At 33.7% G+C, this 27,470-nt stretch overlaps 1 protein-coding gene across 1 annotated transcript; it reads left to right on the top strand.

Annotated features, from left to right (window-relative positions):
* Nucleotides 1–401: 401 nt before the first annotated feature.
* On the top strand, nt 402–27,470 carry LOC129219631 (mRNA turnover protein 4 homolog; the record flags this gene model as incomplete). The annotated part of the gene is given in 6 exon segments (XM_054853889.1): nt 402–534; nt 3,902–3,960; nt 8,808–8,911; nt 19,552–19,701; nt 24,646–24,797; nt 27,394–27,470. Coding segments are annotated over 6 exon segments (570 nt in total), but the record flags the coding sequence as incomplete, so codon positions are not given.

Genomic DNA, 27,470 nt, shown 5'->3' with positions numbered 1-27,470 from the left:
GCTGCGGTAAGTAACCGGTTACTTACTGGTTAACCGGTGAGGTTCGTCAAACGCACCCTCTATTCAGTAATTCTTGCATTTGGAGAGTAAAATTATGAAACAAAAATATATTCTGCAATTAAATTCAAAGGATGGTGGTTAAGAAACAATCAATGGTATGTATTTTTTTTTTTTTTTTTTGGTTGCGTTCGACGAGCTCGACCGAGAGCGACCGGTTAGTTAATCACGTGACAGCTAATGATCACGTGCTCCAATCAACCAATCAACTGCTTAGAATGGTAACCGCCGTGGTAACCGGTTGATCATAGAACGATTTGGTTAGTAACCAGTTACTTACCGGTCGACCGGTGAGTTTCGTCGAACGCAACCTTTCAAAATCACCACAACAGTCAACTTCAACTACTACTTACTGCTAAAAACATTGAATCGTGGTTAAACGCGAATGAAAAAAAAAATTCTTCATTAAATTAAGTTTTATAGCCTGTTGTTATTACTGATCAATCAGTATGCCTATTTCTAAAAGAAATAAACAAGGTAAGGTCATGTTGGAAAGATCTTCTTCAGTTTGTTTCGTATATGGATTTAATCATTTTGCGTCAATCCCACGTGTGTCATAATGTGTAACGAAATTCAGTTAATTAAGTACTTTTCACTGCGCTTCCTTGTTCATTTTGTTTCCCGTTTAGAAGAAATAGACTAAATACAAGGGTATTTATGGCTTTTGTGCGTGTACTTTTAATCTTTCATTCAGTAAATTTGCTGAAACTCAAAGCATATTATCGGGCAATTCCACCGTTACGGACGTAACAATCACAGACTTTAAACACTCATAATTTCACTTTGGTTTCATAAAAAGCTACAATTTTTTTTTCTGCTGTATAGTTGGGTGTTATTAATGCTATCAAAAATTTGGGTGCAGATTGCTTTATTAGAAAAAGTAACAAAAATTAAAAACTGCTTGTTACGGACGTAACTCAGAAAACAGCAAAATGTATACATTGTCATACAATTGCCAATATTCCTGTGAATTATTCATAGATTTCTAAAATTTCCTTTGAAATACTTGTTCTAGAGATTTTAAGCTTTCTAAAACCATAAAGTTTTCATGGATACTGTTTGTAAAATTTATGATAGAAATTTATATATTTGTTACGGACGTAACAAAAAAGTGTTACGGACGTAACATGTCTGATATACTAATTGCACAAAGCAAATAAAAGCTTATGTATACTAATAATTTTTGTTAAGAGAGTGCATTGGTCTAGATTAATACATTATTTTGACCATTTAAGTTACACTTTAATAGTTTTTAAAGATTTGGGGAGGTAGGGAGCAGCCCCCGTCCATATACCACCATGTAAATAAATATAAAATATAAATTGGTGCGTCATAAAAAGTGAAATTATCCAAGGGGAAATTAAGCAAAACAAAACTGGAATTATTCAGTTACAAAGAAATTTTTCAAATTTTTAACATGAACATGGAGGGAGAGCGGGGGGGGGGGGGGGGGTCTTCTACAAGGAAGAACTTTTACAGTTTAAGAATTTTCGATGATTTTCTCTATCTCTCAACAAATATATTAACTGCCAAATTTCTTTTAAAGTTTAACGGTTGCCTTTGATTTCGATCGCTTTTTAATAGAATTGGCACGTTTTTGCCAAAAGTGGAAAAAAAACTGTCGAAACTGACATCGGAAAAATACATTTTGGCCAACATTTGCCTAAGTAATCTAAATCTTGCTTCAAAACTAAATTTGCCTTATCTGAGGATCAGATGTAGCTAGTTTAATATTTAGTATTTTTAACTCTAATCTAATTATGCTTTTTAATTTAAGTTTTAAAACTAGAAAATATTCAACGCATTAATGAAACAGTAATCTAAATATTATTTTTTTGTGGAGAGTAAATAACAATAAAAAGTAACTCAATAACTTTGGTTTAAACTATTAAAGAGGACAAATTCTTATCTCTAAGTTAGTTTTTAAATAAGAAGTAATATCAATTTGGCTATGCTTTCAGAATGATAGAAGTTTGAAGAGAAAAACTATAATTAATATCTGTAATATAAATTAAAAAAAAAAACACTTTATTGATAAAAATTACGCACAAAATGCTTTGGATTTCATCGTGTTAAATGATCAAGGAATTTTCACAAAAATCTACTGGGAGAACACTATTTTTTTTGTGTCATAATGCATTGATGAAGCAAAGTTTAAGAAATTAAGGAACCCTCTAGAATATTTTAATGCATGTTATTAAGCATTAATTGCTAATCTAGAATTATTAACACCAATTGAATTAGGATTTGGAGGACAAAAAAAATCTTACATTGAGAGGAACACCTCAGAGCAACAGTAGGATATCTTGTCTTATTCCTAGGATTAGATGTCTTAATGTTGCTCTGAGGCGACGATGTGTATTTCAATAATTTTAAAAAATGAAATTAAATATCCACTAATATTTATAAAATTTTGAAAATCACAGTATCAGAAGTTTTGTTATATCATATTACATGTCATACCCTATATTTTCATTGCCTATCCTGTATTTTTTTTCTTTTTAATTGAAAATATACATGTGTTACGGACGTAACGTACTGCTTTTTGTTACGTCCGTAACAAAAAATGTTACGTCTGTAACGCCATTTTTTTAAAAACTAAAGAAATTCTAATGTTATAAACTATGGTAAAAAATTACTCTGATGAATTGCTAAAAGGACAAAAAAGGATTTCTTTTAATTTTGATTTTTTAGGAAGCAACAACAACTTTTGCTAAATTTTTGTTACGGACGTAACATTGAACTTCATTTTTTAAAAATTTTAATTGCCTAATTTCATTTTGTAAAAAAATAAAAATAAATGCATGTTATTATTGTATTATGTTAATAATTTAAGCTGTACTGCAATTAATTTTGTTTATTTTTATTTTGCTATTAGAAATAAGCGTTTGAAAATGGGGTATTTTTTTCTGATTGTTTTGAAGACCCGACTATCATACTTCCAACTAGGAAAAAAAATTATTATTTAATTTTTATTAAAAAAGCAATGCAATATTCTGAAAATACACATTGCAAGCTTTACAATGATGTATAATATAGCAAAATAACTGCAATATGAAATTTTGACCTACTAGTTTCACTTTTCATGGAATTGCCCTATCGTGTATTATTTGCTTAAAAGAGAATGAATCCAAACCTTCAGATGAAAAAAATGATAATGTATGCGTCAAAATCTAGTCCTGAGCTCTTAATTCGTTACATAGTTGGTTGGACGAAAAATAATTTCACTCAACAGAAAGTTTATAATGACAACTCTAAACACACTAAATTTTATCCACATTTTTATAATTTTTCATTTTGTGTGGCTGCTCATCGATTATGATCGATTATAAATGTGGAAGAGGGGTGTAGATTAAAATATAAGAAGACTTTATTTTGCTGCATTGTTTATGTTACTTACTTTTATTCTTGTACAAAATTGTTGATGTTTTTAAAAAAAATTATTTACAAATTTTCTTGTGATGAAAAAAAAATCATCCAAATCTGGTCCTGAGCTGTTAATTAGACAGTAGTTGGTTCAATGAAAAATAATTTCACCCGACAGTCAAAAAAGTGAGGCAGATCATTATTTTAAAGTTTTTAAACAACAACTCTAAACTCGCTAAATTTTATCCTCATTTTTACTTTTTCATCTTGTTTGGCTGCTTGTCATTTTCTGGCAATAATGTTGCAGACGGATGTAAGTTAAGAAAATGAAGACTTTATTTTGCTGTGTTGTTTAGGTACCTACTTATTCTTATTCTAGTACAAATTTTTTTTTTTTTTTTTCCAGAAATATTTTCAAATTTTCTTGTATGTTTCCGTCATTTCTGTCTGAAACATTAACATAGGTTTTCCTTTTCAGTGGAGCTTTCAAAAACTAAAAAACAAGGATTGGAAAGAAAAAAGAAATTGCATGAAGAGGTAAAAATTTGATATTTTCATTACTATATTTTTTTCTGCTTTAATTTAGTGGGAAAAGAAGGCGCTTAGTATTTTTAAAATACTGAATAATATTTTGTGAGGAGCTAAGATTTTTTTTTCTCTTTTTAATTTAATAGTGTATCAGGGTTCGCGTTTACGCGCTATAGCGGGTTTTTTACGCAAATTCGTGGGAAAGGGACGCAACTTCCGCGAAAATTCGGGTCCTAGGGACCCAGAACACCCAAAAGATAAAAACCAGAAAAAAAATTGTGGAAAATGCTGAAGATCTATCTAGTGAATGCTTTTGAGCTTCAATGACCAGGAGAATCAACAGAAAAGGATTAAAACGACCCTATCTCTGTATCAGCTATTCAAACACACCCCTACTGTTGACCAGTCAATGGAATTTTATTGATAAGACTGGAGCTTACAGTGACCTCCTGGGCAGAGCTCAAGGAGCAAAATATTGCAAGTTCATAAATAGCCCATTGTACTGTATTCTAAGAATAAGTTCTCCCTCAACTTTTATCTTGGGGAAATTCTTGAAAACAACAATAAAGATCAAAAGTAAGAGTAGTTTCAATGCTATCTTCAGGATTGATACAGGACAACTGAGTAGTAAAAGCTTATCTATTTTGCATTCACCTAACCAGAATTAGTTTTGAAAATTATTATCTTGCATCCTCAATAAAAGGATGGGTGAAAAAAAAATGGCGAACATTTTCCCGATTGCGCAAAACACAAAGTTCTGAACTTAACATTTTTCTTGTTAAATTACTTATGAATATGAATTTTATACAAAAGCACTTTAACCTTGTTCATTCTCTAGTAATTCACCTATTTCTGAGGGGCTATTTTTATTTGGACTTGCAAAAGTCACGTATTAATCGATCGCGCCATTTTGAAAATGGCGAAATTTTAAAAGTAGCACCAGAGCCAACACAGATATTTTAAAAGAGTCACAATGAAGTCAAATTTTCTAATTTAAGATTGCAAATGAGCAATTTTCATACTCATGTGAGAAAATGTTTCGTTTTTGCGATCGCCATTTTTGCGTTGTGTTAATTCGCTTGCGATTTTTTTCTATTTCTATGAAATTGCCATTGATAATTGATGGAGGGGGGGGGGGGGGCTAGTTGCTATTTTTCACCTAGAAAAATGTTCATGAAAGCAAAGGTTAAGGGAGTGCTTTCTGCTTGATCAATCAAAGGCATTTATTTTTTATTTCATGGTAAAATCCAACTTTAAAGTAAATTTTGAGTTTACCTCTTTGTAACTGACTAAATAGTTTCTCAAATAACTAAATCTTGCAAGTGTATTATTTGAACATATGATAATCACAGAAAAAAAGGGCAAAATTAACCAATTTATTTTATTTCATACCTTTTTCAAATAACTATGTGGATAGTTTCTTTTCCCTAAGTATAAATAGTTGTATATTATTCAATTATGTGCTAAGATTTTCTGTTTAAAATTTGAGGGACTCATTTTTCCGCCAAAGGAACCAAATCTATTTCATTAATGGGTCCTTGGGACCCAAGTTACGGATAGTTGAGCGCGAACCCTGGTGTATTATCAGGGGTCTGGCCAGAGGATATTTGGGTCCGTTAATGGACCCTTCACAAAAGTCCGATCAACCAAAACGGACCTTTCACAAAATCCCGATCAAACAAAACGGACCCTTCACAAAATTCTGATAAACAAGATTGGATCTGTCACAAATTGTTTATTGAAAGAGCAAATCTGAAAGCAAAATAGCGCATATTTCTGTGTATAAACCGATAATTTTTTTAACCTTTTTTTAAGTCAAATTAGAGGAATCAGCTTATACAAAATCGGCTAATTTTGAAAAAACAAAAATCGGCACTCTTGTGATGCTCCTGCAAGGGATAAATAATTGTTACTGCCAAATAAATATAATGGTTGTTTGTTTTATCACAGCTAATTAGCGGCGGTGTTGTAAACTTTTCTGAAAAGGCATTGGTAAGCACCGCTCATGATTTAATAAATAATAATAATATATGTCTGTGAAATGAACTTAGAACTGCAAAGGAATAGTAAGGATGAGGAAAAAATATGATCCCTTCAGATAGATTTACTAACTTCAAAATTATCACCACTTAGCACTTAGCGTCTGGCGTTGAACCTTTATAATGACTTGATTAGAAAATATTCTCATCATTTTGCCAGCTTGTCAATATTTGCGTTTTTATGGTGCGGTGCGATGTTTAATTGTTATTTTGGAAGAAAATTATATGGGTTTTAATTTTTCGATGCTAACAAGGATAATTAACTTTAAATAAACTCTTTTAATTACCGTTTTTTTTTCCTTTAGATGTCTACATTTTGAAAAATGCAATCTTTTAACATCCGATATGAGAATCATATATTGCATAAAAAGTAGTTGAAAACTTTGTACTGCATAGTGAATAAAATATGACAACGTATATAAAGTACAAATTCAGAATGAAAAAAGGTTAAAAACCAGCAAACAGCTGTTTCGGCACTCTAAAATACAAGTGCCATCATCAGTGCAATTAAAAATGAAGACAGGTTCATCCCGACTAAAACACAGTCGAGGCGAACAATGGAATGAGAGACGAGTTGTAAAAGATATGAGAGCAGTACCGGAAACGATGACGTCAAGGTTACGTCAGAACTACAGAGGACAGTTGCACTCAGGAGAAAACGTCACGGACAAAAAATAAATCAAATAACAGACTTCCAAACATTAGGAAAAGGGGGAGTGCTAGACAAATCATTGACAATTAAATTAGCATTTTTCCATAAGTAATATGACTCCCAAAAATCTAAATCATGAATGGACGAACACTCATAAATAACTTTGGCGGAAGAAAAAATAAAACTATGACCGCAAGACCAACAATGTTGAGCAATAGAGGAGCGTTTGAGATCCTGTTTTTTGACGTAATTTTCGTGTTCTTTTATCCGGAATTTGAGGGATCGGCGAATCTGCCCAATGTAGGCCAATTTGCACTGGCAGGAAACACTATAAATGCCCCATTTGTTAAGGTCCTGAACAGGGTGTTTAAGTTGTGAAAATTTTAATTTATTAACAAGAGAAAAAGTGACGGAAAAATAAAACTTTTTTAAGATTTTGGCAATTTGTAGACTGATTTTAGGAAAAAAAGGGTAAGACAACGGAACTCGAATAGTTCACAGGAGCAAGTGTTTGATTTTTGTTAGTTGAGCTACATAGCTTCTTATAAATGGTATCAATAATATCTGATGTGAATCCCCGATCAACCGCAATACTTCGTAGCCATTTGTTCAAATTCCAATTTACTTTCATCAGAACTGAATTACCTTACGATTTTACGAAATTTTGATGATTATTACGCTTTGTTAAGAGGTAAACAATTGAAATATCTTTTTATTGTTGTTAAAATCACGGAATTTATAAGTTTTAAACGAAATTCTGTGCTTTTTAAGAGTGTCTTGGGTCAAAAAGTTGACTGCTGAACCCTATTCTGAATTTTATTTTATTTATTCATATTTTTGTTACAATTATTTTAAGTACTGTACAGAAATATATCTAATATAATTTAACATAATGTAGAATGGTAGATAAATATTGATACTTGAAACAGCGATGCCCCCCCTCCCCCCGCCAAATATGAGAAAAAAAATCCAGAATGATTTTCTCGACGTAGAAGAGGAAAACACTCAGCTTTAAGTTTAATTGATGCCGTTTGTGCCATCTCTAAATTCTAAAATTTTGTTTTAACAATTTTTTTTTTGCGATACTTTTTGATTTTTCACAAAATTAATTCATTTTTCACAAAATTATTTGATTTTTCCCAAAAAACGGACTTTGTGAAAAATCCTGGACAGACCCCTGATTATGGTATACTACACTTTCTATTTTTATCATCTTTAATCATTCATCGTAAGTCCTTGTGCAATGTAAGTTCAATACAATGAAATGAAAAATTTCTTTAAATTTCAACCTAAATTTCCACTTTAATCAACCTATCATTGATTTAACTAGTTTTTATGAATGGTTGTTTAAAATACTTGTTTTCATGTTTGTTACGCTCATTTCTTTTGCATTAGAAAAAGTGTTCCTTGTAACACCGAAACAAGTGTCTGCACTGCAGTTGTCTGCAATTTGTTTTTTGTCGTCATTGTTTCTTATTTTACATGCATCCGTACCTCGCATAATTCAGCTAGAGGATAAATAAACATTCTACTCCACTTGGGAAGTGTTAGCATGGACACAGCGCTTCTGTAATATTTTTCTTACTATTAAGTGAAAGATGTTTTATAATCATGTAAGATTTTGGATCTTCCACGTTATCTGCCTTGACAATAATAGCTTTCTAAAGGAAGTTTTCATGGCCATATTGTATTAGAAAATGTAGAAGGTCAAAGCTGCACTGGGTGGAGGCTGTAGAAGATTATATTGTCCTTAAGTCTGTGAACTAGAGGAGCTTAGCTGGTGAATAGAGAAGGATAGAAATGGCTGGTACAGAAGGCCTTGACCCACCCTGGGTTGTCATGCTATGGATGATGATAATGAAGATTTTGGTTTTTCACATTTTAACAGAAATCATTAGTTTGTTATTAAAACATGTTTGTGATAACATGAATAATATTGGTTGTGTGCAGGATCATGATGTAAATTAAAAAAAATATATTAAAATACATTTATCATTTATAAGATGTACTAAGAAGTGTAGTGTCCACAGCAGATTTTTTTCCTACTGAATTTGAAGATTGAAATTCTGCTTAAACTAACTGCAAATATGTTTTGACTTTTGAGATGAGGTATGTTTACATATTTATACAATTAAGTGTTTGTGATTTGCATTTTATGTTTTCAGATACGCTCCTCTGTGGATAAATATGAACACATTTTTGTGTTTTCAGTGACTGATATGAGGAATGCAAAAATGAAAACTGTTCGAGAACAGTGGAGACACAGCAGGTGTGTATTTAATTATTGACTTAGTTTTTCAGTTACAGGGTCAATTCCAAAAGTATTGCAATTCTTTTTCCTTAAAGTAATTTGTTGAACAGATTCGCACAAACACTTAAAGTTCTTCAAAGTTATGTTCTTAGGCCTCTACACATTTTTTTTGGCGTGTCTGCCATGACTGGTAAGTACCCTGAAAGGCATCTATGGGGACCTTCCCCAAGGTTTTCATCGCGGCTGATTGGATCTCTTCTATGGACGAAAAACTGGTTCCTTTCAGATCTGCCTTAATCCAAAGAAACAAAAAGAAGTCTGCCGGGATGACAGCAGGACCATGGTGGGGGGGGGGGGCAGCTTTGTCCCATAGTATTTAGCCAGAAACTTGGGGACTTGCAACGCATTGTGGCAAGGCACTTCGTCACGAGCTTGGTACACACTTTCCTCATCGCTAAATTTTGAGTAACAATGCAAAACACAACAGTATAAGACATATTCAGTAAGTTACCGCAATATAGCCAGGGCTAAGGCAGAAATACTTGAAATACACCGTCAGCTCAGTCAATTCAGCTGAGTTCGGCAGTTTCGTGCTTATTAGCACTCAACAGCCCGGCATAGGAGTGACTGAGCTGGAGGTGGAAAACCTCTTAAGGAAGCCAAGAGTGCCAAACAAACTGGTAGCTAATACAGAATCAGCACTGACCAGACGAGTGACCGAAACAATGGTTCAGTTCAACTCGAATTTGGAAGGCAAAGGCAGGTATATTCAGTAAGTTACCGCCATATAGCCAGGGCTAAGGCAGAAATACTTGAAACGCCAGGTTTTCCACCTCCAGCTCAGTCACTCCTATGTTGGGCTGATGAGTGCTAATAAGCATGAAACTGCAGTCCTCGGCTGAATTGACTGAGCTGGTGGTGTATTTCAAGTATTGTTGTCCCCTACATGTTGCGTTCACAAGTGTCCCGGCATCTACCTTAAAACTAATTTTCAAACAATGGAAAATTTTGAAGTTAATTACAAAATTTAAACAGTGGTATAAATTTGAATGAAGGTTCATATAATGATTCGCCATAGTTAACTTTAGCTTATTAGTTAGTTTAAAATATGTTTTTACTCAAAGAAGACAGTGATAAAAGTACATCAGCATCTGCTAAAACGAAGATGTCACCAGAGGAACATACGAGGGGGGACCCAAAAGAAACCGGACTAATGGTGCGATGCCAATCCTAGACGTAGTAGAGTGTTCTCCAGCTAGATGGCTCAAGTAGAGACCTTCACAAACCAGCTGTGCAAGTGGCGTCAGTTTAGTTGATAACGTCTGATCGTAGTGTTGGTTTTCTCAGGTGTTGTTGCTTTCCGCCTGCAAACTCATTATGATAGATTAAAAAAAAACAAACTGTAAGCTTGAAAGTTTGCTTCCTGCTTGAAAAGTCGGCAATGGATTAAAATACCAAATGCTTCATTAAGCTTTCAAGAACGATGCTATGAGCCGTACACAAGTTTTTCAGTGGTTCGGGAGCTTTAAATATGGTAGCATAAATGTTGAAGATCATGCACGTTCTGAGCACACTTCAAGGTCTCGAAATGATAAAAACGTTGAAAAAATCCGCCAAAAAATCAACGAGAGTCGTTGTTTTACGACTGACGAAACTTTAGAAGAAACAAGAGTTGAGTTGGATCTCACGCGGGCGATCAGAAGAATGGTTTCTTCACCATGATAACACTCCCGTACACACAGTCTTCACTATTAACCACTACTTGGCCTCTCAGGAGTGGCTAGTCGTTCAATGACCCCCGTATTCGCCAGACCTAGACCCCTGTAATCTTTTTCTGTCCCTGAGGATGAAAAAAAAATCTGAAAGTGAAGCGTTTTGATGATGCAGCAGGCTATAAAAACTGCTTCGCAATGGGCACTGGACATGGTCAAAGTTAAAGAGTTCCAGGGGAGCTTCTAACAGTGGGAAAAAAGAATTAACAAGTGTATTGCATCTAAGGGGGAACATTTTGAAGGAAACTAAAGAATAAACTAATAAATAAATACATGAAATACACCGCCAGCTCAGTCATTTTCAGCCGAGGACTGCAGTTTCCTAACAAACTGATAGCCAATATAGAATTAGCAGACCCGACGAGTGACCAAAGCAATGGTTCCGTTCAACTCGAAGATTGAAAGTGTTTGATTCATGTATTTCTGCTTTAGTCTTGGCTAATGGGCGGTAATTTACTGAATATACCATGCCTTGCCTTCAATCTTCGAGTTGAACCGAACCATTGCTTCGGTCACTCTTCTGGTCTGCTAATTCTATATTGGCTACCAGTTTCTTTGGCACTCTTGGCTTCCTTAAGAGGTTTTCCATCTCCAGCTCAGTCACTTTCCTATGCCGGGCTGATGAGTGCTAAAAAGCACGAAACTGCAGTCCTCGGCTGGAATTGACTGAACTGGCGGTGTATTTCACGTAATAAATAAATATTTTAGAATAAAAATCCGGTTATATTTGTGTCCCCCCTTGTAAACTGACTCCTTGCTCTGAAAGTTTGGTTAAGAAGTAGGGCTGGTACTACCAGTACTTGAGAATTTTTTAAGATTTTTTGCTTGACATTATCCTAGTAAAACATAGCATGTTCACATGTGCCCAAGAGCGCCCATATGGGGGGCAATTTGGGGCTCAAGCCCCCTCCCCCCATAAATGAGAACTTCCTGTTTTTTTTTGTTTTTTTTTGCAAAAATGTTTTAAAAAAATTCTTTTTCAGCCATTTAAGTTATTAAAAATGTCAAATTTTAATATCTAATCTGTACTGAATTCATTTTCCATTGGGGAAAATATTCTGTTAAACCATGGGGAAAATTTCTGGGCCTCCCCCCCCCCATTAAAATTTTGCATATGGGCAGCCATGCATGTGCTCCATTTTCCCCTGCCATTTTTTCCCTGACACAGTCAAGGCACAGAGGTTCACAGAAACTGACGTCCAGCTATTTCCACAATTTAGAGAACACCGAGGCCGGTTTCGGGGCAAACCTTAGGGCCTCCCTTCCCCCCTTCAACCATTCAACCCAAGTAGCTCGATTCCACATTACCAATAAGAGCGGCGTGGGAAATTCAATTGCATTACTTTTGGAATACACCCTGTATTATTTAAGAAGAGCAATGCCCTATCCCTTTTAAGGCAACCTTAGATACGCCCTACTCTCCTTTTTGCATGTCTCAATATGCCCTCCTTCCGTTTTCGTAGTTTCAGCATTTAAACCCAAGAAAAAGAAAATCTTCCTTGAAAGGTAAAAATGTACTACACATGGTTGGCCTTGTAATGTAATTCCCTCACTTCCCTTATCCAGTGGAATAGGGTGGAAATATTGCTTCTCCTTATCTTGAGGGGAAACGCTATAAACCATTTGTGTTAATTATGAATCCCCAACAATCTCCTCTGGTGGAGCTTTTTAAACCAAGTATCTATCTCAATTTGTTTTTAAATTATTGTAGGATTTTTGTTTAAAATAGTAAAAAATACTCCTCACACCGATCACGGGGTGCATTTTCTCTTTGATTGTTGTCATGGATGGTACTTCAATGAATATGGCAAAATGTTCTGTTGTAAAACGTGCCTGATTTGTTTTCAAATGATTATTTCTTTGTCGTAAATAAGTTAGTTTTTTGTATTTGTAATTGGGAACAATCCTGTACAGTACAAAACCTTTTCTCCAGGAGCCAGAAAACCAGGAATAAAAATTTGCATTTTTCTAAATTTTTAAAATATTATCATTTCATATTTTTTAAAAATAGATATTGTATTATTCCGAAAATTATAAAAACAAGCTTCAAAGTTGGAGAGTCATCTGACACACTAGTCAAAATTTTCGAAATATTTACCAGAATAAAACTTTAAAAGGACTCTCAAAAACCTGACATTTCCCCTATTTTATTCCAACCAAAAACTAAAAGAAATAGTGATGCATTCTTATGCCATTTTTTATTGAATGGTCATCTAGAGATTAAATGAAAATTGTAGAAGCGCTGAATTTTAACCAGATTGAAAAATTTTTTAGATAGTTGATGTCATGGAAATTTTCAATTAGTTGACATTCAAAAACATGTTTTTTTTGTTTTTTTTTTGAGTCTTGTATATGTTTTAAATAGTTCTTTCATTGATAATATTTCAATATTTACAAGCATTTATGAACTGTTTTCTTCCTATTTTAAGATGCATTACTATTTTAGTGTTTCCGCTAGGCCGTTTTTGAAGGGTGCAGCGCCCTGCCCTTTTCCATATCAGCAAAATGCGCCCTGACCTTCTTTTAGATCGCGAAATGCGCCCCGCCCTTTTCAAAAATAAGAAATTGCACCCTGTGTTTTTAAAAAGATGCCTCAACCATCTTTTCGACCTGCCGCGATATCGGGGCAATTTTATTTGTCCAGTGATCGTCTGCAAAAACGCTCATGCCTTATCCTTGTTCCCAGAATTTCACCCTGAAAACGGCCCCATAAACAAAAGGGGAAGCAAATACCTAGGCAAAGAGGGGATGAGATTCTCAGAATTCAAACAGGCTTATCAGTAGGAAACAAAGGCATGTTCTTCCTTCTACTGAGGGTGGGTATTTGAAAGGTTGTGGGAAGGAGTAAGGTCCTCTGGGAAGGGAGAGATCTTTGTTTCATTCCTTCCCATCCTTGATCTTCTGAGAATCAACAATGAGAGGGAATAGGACATTTTCCTAACATTTCAGCTCTTTGTGTCCGTTTTTCGTTTGCACGTGGAAATTAGGCCTAGCTAATCTTAGCGCATTGCTAGTGATTGGATAGCAATCTTTTCACATCTGTTTCTTGAAAGTTAACTTTCTGATTGTTTCCTATGAAGAACATAGTACAAAGCTTACTGGGCTAAAATGCAAGGGTATTTTTTTAATATCTTAGATTTTTAACCCCCAGCCCCCCCCCCTAAAAACCGTTTGAAATGAAAAAATATCGCATTGACTGGGCGTTTATTCAATTCTTTCCTTTTTGCTAAGAATTTTTATTATCTTTTTATATGTGTTGTGTGTGTGATTCATATAACAGATTATTTAAAGCACTTATTGACTCAATAAAAACCATACTTATGACATACTTGTGCTTTTTTCTAACTAAAATGATCTTGCACTGTTTCTTTTTCCTTCATAAATATTATACAATTGATTTTTAAAAAAATCACAAAATTAAAATGCCGATATATATTAAATTTTCACAAAAATTGTCTGAGATAAAAATCTTAGCTTGGCCCAAGCTGCTTATGTATTGCATTTAGGAGTGCATACATCTGCCAACACATTTGTGTTATGAATTTGAACAACTCCAAGACTAGGAAATAGAGCTCAAATAAAGTCTTTTTAGTTTTGCAACTTGCTACCACTGCATTTTGAAGCACTGCACACAGTATTTTAAGTTAATTATTCTATTTGAAGTGTAGTATATTTAAAAAAGGAGAATTTACACTCATCACGATTTTGATGTCTACTAAAATACTCAATCGCACAATGCACATTACTAGGCACTTTCTTTGGTAGAAAGGGGAGATCAGTAATTAAACAGTGTTCTCCTTAAATTGAAATTCAAAGGGTTTTGAAATGCCTAGAATTTTTTTTACTCTTATAGGTAGTTAAAATTATGGCCTGAAAAGTGTTGAAAAACACCCAAAGCCAAGTTTCAGCATTAGCTAAATGTTCCTATGGAGTGTGGAAAATGTGCTTAGCTTAGTTGGCATTTGTGTGTGTGTGGGGGGGGGGGGGGGAGCTAACCCTATTCAACATACAAGTGCGTTTTCTGGATGAAATCATATTTAATACTAAAGTCAGTGGTGACGGCGATCAAGGGGGGGGGGGGAGTGATCATGGTGCAGACTAGACTGTGGTTAATTCCATATGTGACAGACATTACATCAGACAACTATTTTTCTTAGTTTCAGGTACCAAATATTAAAATATGTTTATAAATTTTGGTGTACTAAGACATTTTTATGCCCTTATTGCATACAAATAAAAAAAAATATTTTGTTGAATTAAATGTTTGAGTTATAAAGTAATAAAACACCGTGACAGACATTACAAAAAATGGACATGGAAATGAGCCGATGCCTCGTTGTTAACCAATTGCTCTGAATTGATTTATGTTATGGGTTCAAAAAAAAGTTGTTAGTAAACAAAGAATGCTTTCTACAATATTTAAGTGAAAAAAGTAAAAATTTCAAAAAAGTTTTTTTTTTTTTAAATATTTCAACTGTGTGACAGACATTACAAGATTTTGTGACAGACATTACACGTGCAAAATTTTTATTTAAATTTCTATCAGTAAATGAAAAATATTTACTTCTTATGACATTAAATGTTACAAATTGAATACTTAAATGATTTGGAAGATGAAAAATTGTTAAACTACGTTATTAAAGTTTGTAAAACCCACGAGAGTTGACCAAAGTTGGAGCAACTGTGGTCGCTACTATTTGTGTTTTATTATACCAAACAGCATGGTCTTCTGACTCAAATTTAAATAGTCCTTTTATTTTGGCTGGCACAAGACACTTTATTTGGTACTGTTCTCCCTCTGTTTTAATTATTATACCATTAAACTTTTCATTGTCATATGTTGCAGTGACCCACTGACCGCATTGAAATTCTTCAGGAAATTCTTTAATAACATTACTTGGAGGTAATGGTATTAAAGAGCTTTCCACGCATTCTCCAGTATTAAAATTAAAAATTATTCCCTTTTTGCTGTCTGATATTGAACTATAAAATATTTTCCCTTCAGAGCGAGAACGGCAACTGTGCTTTCCTGGTATTTGGAATTCCCTTGATTTCTTCATCATCTATTCTCCACAAATTATCCCAATCTGCTTTCATTGCTTGAATGTTTTTCTGACCTGAACAATACATTCCAGGACAAACCCTTTTTGCTGCCAAAATCAACTTAGAAATTGTTACAATTTAATGCTTGCATATTTAAATAAACTATTGTGACAGACATTACACATGTGACAGACATTACATTTGTGACAGACATTACAAATTTAAAAACTCTCTATATAATTCAATCTTTTAGGTTTTTTAAAATTAACTACATGGACATGTTTCTTATAACACAGAATAAGAGGAAATATAAATAAAAGTATAAGATATAAACATATAATTGTTAAAACTTAAAAAAATTATGTTTTTTGTGACAGACATTACAGGTTTCAGAGAGATTATTCTAAAACCTTTAAAAAATTCAAAAACATTTTTTATCAATAACTTTGATGTTTTTCAAGTGAATCATTTTTCTTGACTAATAAAACTTTTGAAAGGGATCCATTTCAAATTTTTAATTTAAAGAAAAATCAAAGTTGTGAAAATAAAGCTTGTAGTTTCGGTCAGAGAATTCACTCTAAAAAATACTTCATAAAAAATATTAAGATATAATAATAGCAGTGAATTTTATTAATTTCAAAAAATTTGTTTTATTTCCTACACATTATGATCCAAAACTAAAAGTTTTGATGAAATTTAAAAATTAGCAACTATGTCCACATATTCATGGAATTAACCCTGTTTGAATTTTTGCAAGGTGTTTTAAATGTTATTTCTCCTCTTAATTTTTTTTAGGGGGGGGGGGTAGGGCGCTTAGTACTTTTTGAGTGGTGCATCATTGGTCTTGGGTGGGGGAATGGGGGACACCACGTTGAAATAGTGCCCTTTTTTTTAAAAAAGTGCCCCTTTCAAAGGCCAGCACCCTGCCCTTTTTTTTCCCAGAGTGAACACTATTAAGTAGTTTGCATTCTTGTAGAAAATGCATAGAGTGCAGTGTTAATGTTTTTACACTGGACATTTAAGAGACAAGCAATGCACTCATATGCTGAATGCTCAATATAAATTAAACTATTATGATTTAAGCTATCCCAGCAAAAAATAATGTAACATGGTTTCAGAATATTACTTAATGCTGGCTAATCTTTTAGAGCGATCTTTTGTAACATGTTAAAAGATACATTCACCATTCAAACTGCATTCTGGAATGAATGGTGTACCAATAGAGAGGTTTCTCTTAATATTAATCGAGTGTAAACTTTTTTTTTGTTTGAAATGAAATGAAAGAAAGGAGGTTCAACTGAACCAAGCACTGCGACCAGAGGTCCATTGTACCAGTCCCCGAACAGAAGTCTTGAAACAGACCAGCAGCTGAAGTAAAATTCAGCAAACACCCAATAGGAATATCGTGAATCTTCCACGGTTCAAGCAAACGATACCAAGGTGTTCAAACCTATTGGCAGAAAACACTTCGCAATCACACAGGATGTTAGTAATAGTTTCTTCATTAAGGAGGCAACTTCCGCAAATTGGATCATTACTGATACCTATCATAGCACTGTGCTGCTTTAAGGTGTAAATAGCAGTAAGAAGCCAGTATTTTTGGCATATGATCCCCTGAGAGAATCAGGTTTGTCCTTCTTAGGATGACAAGCTGAATATGTTCAATGTCATTGCGAGATAATATCTCCAATGGGATGGTTTCTCTCACAACAGCCATCATAAACATACTCACTGCTTGAACATATATAGGACCATGGCTGGCTTGTCCGTACTCAGTAAGATACAGCAGTTTGTGCAGGGGAAGGAGTTGAAACCTCCGACTAAAGACGTTTGGTTTCTCCTGCCTTCTCAGGAATGATTGGCCCAGTGGCTTTCACCTCCCATACCAGCCTCTTCTCCTAAATGTGCCAGCACCTGTTGCATTTTTGTGCACCAATGAGTACTCCCTGCCTCCCTACTGCAGAGTTGTTGGGTTGCAGACATGCACCCTCGCCCTCTTGGTCGGTGGGTTGCATACTTGCGCCTTCACCTCCTCCAGCAGCAAGGTTGCTGGTTCTCTCCTTCTGCAACAGTTTGTGCAGGGAAAGGAGTTGAAACCTCTGACCAAAGATGTTTGGTTTCTCCTACCTTCTCGGGAAAGACCAGCCCAGTGGCTTCTGCCTCCTGTACCAACCCCCCCTCTCCCGCCCACGCCTGTTGCATTTTTGTACAAAATTAAGTACTCCCTGCCCCCATACTGTAAAGTCGGTGGTTTGCAGACTTGCACCCTTCACCCCTCTCATTCGGTGGGTTGCAGACCCGCAACTTCACCTCCTCTAGCAGCAAGGTTGCTGGTTTTCTCCTTCAAGCCAGCCTCCAACTCCACGAGAGCTGGGAACTGTGAGGTGGTAAAAGGTCAATACCGCACAACCACCCTGTACTAGAGATCCTATATACGGAGAGATTGAATATCAGCGCACTGATATCCGCCATGTTTAGTCCGAGTGTTGTCAACTGGAAATGCTGCGCTGTGTGAATTTTTAGTTTTCCCAAGGAATGTAAGCTATGATATCTTTGAAGAACAGACTGATTTTCTTATCTCCTCGCATTTTCATTAAACTGAGTGAGCGTCAAGTCTGGCAATCTGGCAGCAATTGTTTCGCATTGTCATACCGCATACAAGGAAACTTTTTTTTCTCAAAATTCTGTTCATAATGATAGAAATCAAACATATATTTGTGATCTGCACATTGCTTTTCATAATATTACTAACTTCCAATTTTTTCTATACAATTTACAGTGATATTTGGGGCAGAAGATGCATTACGGTCTACGGGTAGTGAGCATCTTTGGACATAAGATGGCAGCCGTTCTGAAGTTGTCCAATCTCTCTGTATTTAGGATCTTTACCCTGTACAAGTACAAGACAAATTACAACGAGGTTTTCCCTGGTTCCTCGAAAGGACCGTTTCAGACATCATACAACCCAGATGCCATCCATCAGCACGGTGCCTCACACCTTGGGTTGGGTGTCATGCCTCTTACAACATGCATTGGACTACATTGGAACTATTCTGCTCCGGTCACCACCCAGAGTCTTTTTTTTTTTTGTTTGACTGTTTTATATAACTAAATTTTGATGCTGGGGTAAAATATAACAGGTTTTTAGTAAAATATAAAGCTAATGGAGCAAAACGTAAGGGGATAAAAGTTTTCTCCTTGCTATCAAACCATCAATATGTTGTCTATATATATATATATATATATATATATATATAATAATAATAATAATAATAAAAAAGTGAAAAATATTGAAAAGACCACACCAAGAGCCCATAGATGCGCAACGCAGCAAAACTAAAAAGCCAAGTAAATATAAAATTAAGCAAACAGAATTACAAAAATTAAGCAAATTATAAATAACAAATGATGATAAAAAGGAAAAATGCAAACAGCTATTAAGTAGGAATAGATAAAGAGTGAATCCAGAGCTCATCAGCCGTGGAGGATTCATTAAATATGGTCAAAAGACCAAAATTTTAACTATAAACTAGAAGAGAATGTTTAAGCTCCAGTACATGTAATATAGAGTAACAATGGGCAAACGCACCACTTGCTAAGCTAAAAACAATAAATTAGAGCTCAAACCTAAAACTGTAATACCTAACCCCCCTACCCTTACTAACTGTAAAACCTAATTCTGTTTACTTAATTTTATATATATATATATATATATATATAGAGAGAGAGAGAGAGAGAGATCTTCTGCTGGAAAGCTCTAATTTTTTTCCCCTCAATGTATTTGAACGGTAAAAATACAGGTTTTGTGCAAGACTTTAAAAAAATAACTTTCTTCCATTTCAGATTCTTTATTGGAAAGAACAAAGTAATGGCTTACGCCTTGGGGAGAACTCTAGAAGACGAGTATCAGCCAAATCTTCACAAAGTCAGCCAGATGTTACAAGGTCAATGTGGCCTGCTGTTTTCCAACCAGCCAGTTGACGAAGTGCTACGGTAAATACAAGAATCATACTCCAACAGGCACTAAAGGAACAAAACCCACTGTTTGCATGCATTTAGATAGTAGTTAACCTGAATTTTTGTTAGATTACTTTAAAAATCAAATCTATACCAACATAGCTATCCGTTTAAAGGTAAAAATTATTTTTGGGTACCATACTTGTGCAGTTAATATGGTTGTAAAACAAGAAATTTTTATCTGTACAACATTGTTGGCAACCTAAGTATTATCTTTTTCTTCCATCTGATCTGGGTGCAGTGCAGAGATTCCGCTACAGTCGCATTTTTCGCAAAATGGGAAAATGCTATCTCAATTGCAGAAATAAAGCAGTGTTTTTGCTAAAACAAAAAATAAAGTACTTTTAAGAAAAGAAGAAAATAAAAATGTATAATCCAAGAGAGGAAGCAGCATGGCAATAGTTAACTTAATCTTTTTTATATCTTAAGCCAAGATTTTAAAATTACTATTGAGTTCAACAATACTTAGTCCATTATTAGGAGGAGGGGAGTGCAGCGTTCTAAAAACCAAACATGTATTTTTTTTAATTTTACATTTAAAAAAATAGCTGCCGTACTTATTTCTTTAAGGATGTCACAGAGATGAAATAAGAATTTTATTTTCAACTGGAGATAAAACACACTGAGGCATTTAGAAAAATATAAGAATACGTAACATTTTAGCATTTTGCTTAAACCTTTTTCACAATTTTAGCTTTTATGCTAAAAAACTTTTAAACCCAACTTAAACCCTGGTGTAGAGCCCTAGGTTATAATTATACTACCCACTTATTACTTGCCAAGTGGCATTGAACTATGCCTACGAACTACTCCTTTTTTCCCGAGTCGTAGAGACTAGCATGTAACCTTTTTATATTTTACGTTGCTACTAATATTCTTCCAATGTCTTTGCATAAAATAATGTGTCTTATTTAAATACGCTCCACTCTCCCATTCCATTAATGGGCCATCGCCAATAAACACCATAGTAAAAGTTGAACGATATGGCTATCAATGCTCCTTAAAAGAGAACAATTGCTATTTTCAATACAATCAACTTAAAAAATAGCACATGTTTGTCTATTGTTTTCCAATAATAACATGTGATATTTTATAGTTTTTAATTATTCACTTGCCCGCAGTCTTAGATGAAGTGTGTGTCATGGGTAACTTAGCAGTATCACTGCACCAAATAATTTAATGCTGCAATGAGTTGTGTCTACATCAGTTGTGGTAGTGAGAAGCAAAGGGATGCAAGTGGCAAAATTGGAGATAACCAGTACACAAATGGTAGGTGAACTAGAGGTGTGGACTGGTATTTTTCTTTCGTAGCCACTTCAAATTTTTGGTAGCCAAACACCCATACGTATCTTTCTATATATATATTTTTATACATATAAGTTAAAAATCTTTACCCTACCCTATAAAAATCAGTACCAGTCATTATTTTTTTTTTCTCATTGAAGAAATTGGACTATGATTTGGATTGAAAAATATAATAATGCTAATATCAAATACTATTTCAAATTTCAGTTTACAGATCCGTTCAATATAAAACATGATATATTAGTGCAGTATACAGGTGTAAAACTACTTAGTAATCTTTTTGCAAAATGTTCTGCAGTCATTTAGTCACAGCTTGTATGTAATAATATATACATGTGTAGCACCATTGTCACATTACATATTTTGGATGCGGAGAAATAATTGTACTTTATAAATATTATTTTTGAAGAAGAAATTGGCACTCAAGTTTTTAATGCATATTTTAAGTCAAAAAATTAGTCCAAGTGTAGAAAACTAATTGATACATTTACAAAATTAGTTCGTTTTTCAAAAAGAATAAGTGATTCAAAGTTTTAATAGCGGGGACATTTCACTAGGGGTATTAATATATTTTGTTAAATGCAGCAAAATAAGCTGACTGTAAACTCCCAATTATTGGCGGTCGGTTTTTCTGCAGCTCATATTATCAGCGGGTCTTTTCACAATTTTTTTTAACGATCATTAAATATTCAGTAAATTACCGCCCAATAGCCAGGGCTAAAGCAGAAATACATGAAATACACCGCCAGCTCAGTCATTTCCAGCCGAGGACTGCCGTTTTGTGCTCATTGGCACTCATCAGCCCGGCATAGGAAAGTGACTGAGCTGGAGATGGGAAACCTCTTAAGGAAGCCAAGAGTGCCAAACAAACTGGTAGCTAATATAGAATTAGCACAGACCAGACGAGTGACCAAAGCAATGGTTTGGTTCAACTCGAGGATTGAAGACAAGGCATGGTATATTCAGTAAATTACCGCCCAATAGCCGCTCAATTAAATGTTTTTTAAACTTATGATTGTGCTATTGCTCGGTTTATAGCTTTTATATATGTATATTTTTTACATTCAATGTTAGTAGATGGACTGTAGCAGTGTTTTTAACAAAAATTTAAATATGGGTGAGTGTTATTCATATTTTTTAGCTATTGTATACAGTAGTATTGTTTTTTAACTTTTATTCGGATTATCCGCGGTTACCATGTTACCCTATTCTGCAGATAATCGGGAGTTTACTGTATTTTCTTTGATAGTTACTTTTGAATATTTTTAAAGCATAGATTTATTAGATTTTATACAACATTCATATTAAAAAGCATCTACTCAAGTGATCAAAGCAGAAAAAATAAGAATTAGTACATTTTGAACAATATAATATAATTCTGCAAAATTTGACTCCTAGAGTGACTGACTTTAATGGATAATTGCCACTGTAAGTTTATATCCTTACTGAAGCCCTTGTTTGTTATTTTTTGGCCATTAAATTTAATTCTCAGCCTTCCTTCAAGTGTGTCTCGTTTTAAAGACATGCTCTTCATACCTATCATATCTTTCCTGTAACTCCACACTCTCTTCACCTCATCATTACTAGAAGTAATGCAAAGCATTATATCCAGTAATTTTTGCATTATTTTAAGGTGACTCAGTTGGTCAGTGCACAGCATTTTTCAATACTGACATTGCAACATGCTATAAAATATCTCTTGTTTCCAAGGTTTGATATGTTCTTGCAAAAATTTCTAAAAAATCTGCAGAGGCAAATTAAAAAAAAAAATACAGTGTGATAAGATGTTAAACTTTTAAAGCCTTTTGCAAAAATTTTCACTTTTGATGCGTGGTATTACTATAAGCTAAAAATGAACAAAAATATAAACAATTTATTCATTTTTAGTTATTAAAACATAGTTTTCAACTGTCAAAAACTTTGAAACATTTGAAAGGTACAAAGGGATTAAAATTTCAAACACTGGAAGTAATTTTTTGCGAATCCCGTATGCAATGTCAGCATGTCTCCCGAAAATAAAGGTATTTATTATGTTAAAATAAAACTTAAAATAAGCTAATTTAAAGTAATTTATGCCGAAACAACTTCCTATTGGCAAAAATATTCAAATATGTATAAGATGCAATAGGATTAAAATCTCAAGCACTTGATGCAATTTCTTGCAAAGTACGATTACAAAGGAAGCATGGGTCCACACACAAAAATAAATCCATTCATTAAAATTAAACATAAAATAAGCTTATCTAAGGTAGTCTGTCATGAAATAACTTCCGATTTCCAAAAATATTGAAATATTTACAAGCTGCAATAGGATTGAAATATCAATCCACGAGATGCAAATCTCAGGGAAGTACCATTTCAAAATTCGGCTTCAAAAGCTAATTCATTTGATAAAATATAAAACACTCTAATCGTTAGTAGCATATGGTAAAACAACTTTTTCTTCTCAAAAATATCATAATATGTGCAAGATGCAAAAAGATAGAAATCTCAACCACAAGGTGCAGTTGCCCGAGATGTACGATTACAAAGGAAGCATTGGTCCAAAAATAAATCCATTCATTAAAAATAAGCATAAATAAGCTAAATCTTAAGATAGCCTGTTTCAACATAACTTCCGATTATCGAAAATATTAAAATATTTACAAGATGCAAAGGGATTGAAATTTCTATCACAAATGCAATTTTTCACGCGAAATACAATTTTAAATTCAACATGGCTCCCTAAACAAAATCATTCATCAATCATTTGACTTTATTTGGGTTTCGAAATAATTTCTGCTGGACTGTAAAGGTTTTTGACTTCCCCCCTGAATGCACAGTGTCTAAAACCATGCATCTGGCTTTGCTCATCAAAGACAAGGCGTCAGCAAATCAGCAAGGAAAGGGGCAACATTTCAACTTTTCTTGCACGTCAGTATAAGTGATGTCCGCCCTACAGGAGCATGAAAAACTGCTTTCAAAGCACAATGCAAGTGATAACGAAAACTTGGGAGAAGTTTTTTTTTAAATTATTATTTTGATCACCCGGTGGTGATCGGCACTGAAATTTTTGGTCGCCATTTGGCGAGTGGCAACCTCTAACCTGCACCTCTAAGGTGAACCCCTCCTCTGTCTTGGGGCAAGAGATAGTACTTGTAGCCCTGGTAGGTGCTGCTGTACAGCATGATTTAGAAAAAAAATTCAATGAAAGCCTACCTAGGACGTAATATTTATATGCGTTTTACTCGAAACTTGAAAAATGTCCACTTGAATCCCTTTCTTATCACTGCCTCAATTCTCAGGGAATTCAAAAAGCAACCAAAATATTTTTTAAAAAGGAGAATTTAAAAAATGTTCTTAACCTGAAAAGTGCAGTGTCTTTTTCTGTTTGGTTTGGTACGGCTTGTATTTGAATTTGGTGTGGTTGCCCCCCCCCCCCCCCCCCCCCGAATCGCCGCCACTACATATTCATGTTGAAAAATTAGTGATTCCAACCTCCTCCCAGAATTGAGTGGCAATCCCTTACTGTTGTATTATAATTAGCTTTCAACTTGTATTGAAGATTTCTTGTGTTGGTAGAGTATTCTGATGATCTTTCATTAATGTGTAAAATTAAAAAACTTTCTTTTTCAGTTGGTTTACTTCTTACTCTGAAGGAGTTTATGCTCGTTCTGGAAATATTGCCACTGACGATGTTATTTTAAAAGAAGGGCCTTTATCGCAATTCCCTCACAGCTTGGAACCTGAACTTAGACGACTTGGTTTACCAACCACATTGACAAAAGGTAATGTGCTTTTGGGGGGGGGGGCTGATTTATTCATATTTGTTGTTTGCTAAAGTGTACTTTTTGAAAATACCCATATTTTACAGCACTCATTCAACCTGAAGTAGAAATATATTTCAATGTTGTTGAAACCCTGAGTTAGTTCAAAACTACTGTAATTCAGGACAGGATTCCCACCAAAATTTCTCAGATCTCCTCTTTAAAAATAATCTAGACCAGTATTTCTAGATTTTTTTTAGCCCCCAGACTGAGATAAAATTGATCAGTAAGATTTTTTTTCTTCAATAAATTTAAAAAAAAATGTAAATTAAAAGCTACTGCAAATTTTAATTGTAAGATTTGTATCATGATTAACTTTTAATGTTAGAATATAGCAAAAAGTGATTAATATACATAAGAACATAAAATGTGAATAGCTGTCATTTGGAAACAGGGTTTCTCTTTTGAAAAATTGCTATGTCTGGCAAAATGATTTTTTTTGGAATTAAATAGCTTTGAATTTTTTTTTTTCCAACTACTTATGAATAGTAAGTTACTGATTTTGTTTTGTGGTGTATGTAGGGAACTATTATTTGATTCTCTAGAAACCTATTTTTGGAAAAAGATTTTTCCTATTCGTCTTTTCGCATCCTTAGTAATACTTTTCAGTTTCAAAGTATTTAGCTTGAATTCAGTGTAGAAAAATATTTTTTATTAATATTTTAACTCTGAATTTTCTAAATACTTAATTACTTAAGTGCGAAAATTGTTACAATACTGACATTGCCTTTTCTTATTAGTCTACTACAAATAAAATTTAAACTTTGTTAGGATTTCAAACATTTGTTGAATTTTAGAACATTTGTGTAAATTTAGTGAAATAAAAGTATGCAGTTTATAAAGGGTTTGGTAGTTGTTAAAAAATAAATATGGCATTGAACTCAACATAAAGATGTCAAACAATATTGCACCATTTCTCCCTTCCAAAAAAAAGTGATCTCCTCCATCCTCCAAGCATTTATCTCATTACACACAAAATATAGATTTTTGAGTCCCTTGAGCATTAGAAATTAAAGTACATAGAACGAGTAAAGTTTTGTATGTGAGAATGACTTATCAAATTGCAACTAATATTTTTTAATGCATGTAGGTATGTTTGAAAATGTAAGAGGGCAATTTTCTTTGCTCTCTTTTCTTGTGGTTATGAAATAAATTGCAAGTTACAAGATGTATTAGCCGAGATACTCGGGTCTTGTTTCTGAAGGTGTCTCCCGTTACTATTGCTGCTTTACACTATGTAACTGTCTCAAATTATTCCAGGTGCCAGGGTTGGGAAAAACTTTTTTTTTTTAAAAGCCCATAGACCCAAGATTTTTTTGTTTTTTTTCTTTTTTTTTTTCAAATAAAACCCAAAAAAAGTTTTTTAAAGAAATGTGGGTTTTTTTGTCTTTTTTTAGGGAAAATGTGGGGTACTTGTAGCATATTGTAGCATAAGTATATAGACAAAGTGCAAAAATTGTCTTGGGGTTAAAAAAAAATTGGAAAACTAATTAAAATTCAGTGTTTTCTGCAGAAAAGTATAAAAGACGGTGAAACCCGAGATTGGTGAAGTTTCAGATTTTTTAGTTTCCCTGATTACCGACAGTTAAGGCAAAGTTACTTCTCGAGTGAAAAAATCTATTTTTCGCTTTTAATTACTTTTTTTTTTTTTTTTGCATTTTACTTTATTGTATTTCATTTTTTTATGCAAAACTACTGTATAACCTCAAGTAGTTTAAATCCTTTTTTACTGAATTCCAGCTTAATCAAGACATTTCTTTGAATTTTATGTTGCCTGTTTTTCTATTTCTATGTACAGCGTAACAAATATTAAACTTTTCCGTAAGGTAATGAAAATACTGTACATCCTATTCTGTTTTCTGTCTGACCGTTCGTAAAACCTGTTAATTTCTAAAAAATATACTTTGTTTATTCGAGATTTGTGACATGTTGGTTTGCAGAAAATAATTCACATGAAAGCCTTTTAGCTAGAGTAGTTTCCTCTGTAAAATCTACAAATATTGAGAAAATCAGACATGATAGGAGTTAGTCAAGATAATTTCAGTTATTTATTGGCCAGTTAAAGAAAAAAGTTAAATATATTTATTTAAAATCTCTTTGAAGTATTTTTTTTAATGCTCTTAAGAGTTAAGAAATACTATTCAAGTTCGAAATTCATTTTTATGTCCATTGTCTGTGGTGAAGACCAAATAAAAAAGAAGTTTAAATTGTGAAAGTATTTAAATTAATTTTTTATCAACTTCTCAGAAAATTTAAAAAAAAAACAAAGGTGGACTAAATAATGGATTTTTTTAATGAGTTTTTTCAAAAAAAAACCCATTGGGTCCATTCCGGCCAATTCTGTAACCTTGATTTAACGATTGTGAAGGCACTGGAAAAAGTTATTGTTAAATCAATTACATTGTTAAATGAGGAGCATGGACATTCAAAGCAGTCAAATCCAGACGTATCATTCAGTGAAATGTATAATTAAATTGGGGGTATTGTTAAATCGAAGTTATACTGCATCTGTAAGGTATGTATTCCATGAAATATATTAATGTACATTTTCTTTTAGGAATTGTTCACCTGGTTAAAGATCACGAAGTATGTAAAGTAGGTGATTCTTTGACTCCTGAAGCAGCCAAAATTCTT

The sequence above is a fragment of the Uloborus diversus genome, chromosome 4 (assembly GCF_026930045.1).
Source record: "Uloborus diversus isolate 005 chromosome 4, Udiv.v.3.1, whole genome shotgun sequence".
NCBI classification, from domain to species: Eukaryota; Metazoa; Arthropoda; class Arachnida; order Araneae; family Uloboridae; genus Uloborus; species Uloborus diversus.
The sequence above is the reverse complement of the archived record's forward strand: the minus strand, read 5'-3'. Positions and strand labels throughout refer to the sequence as shown.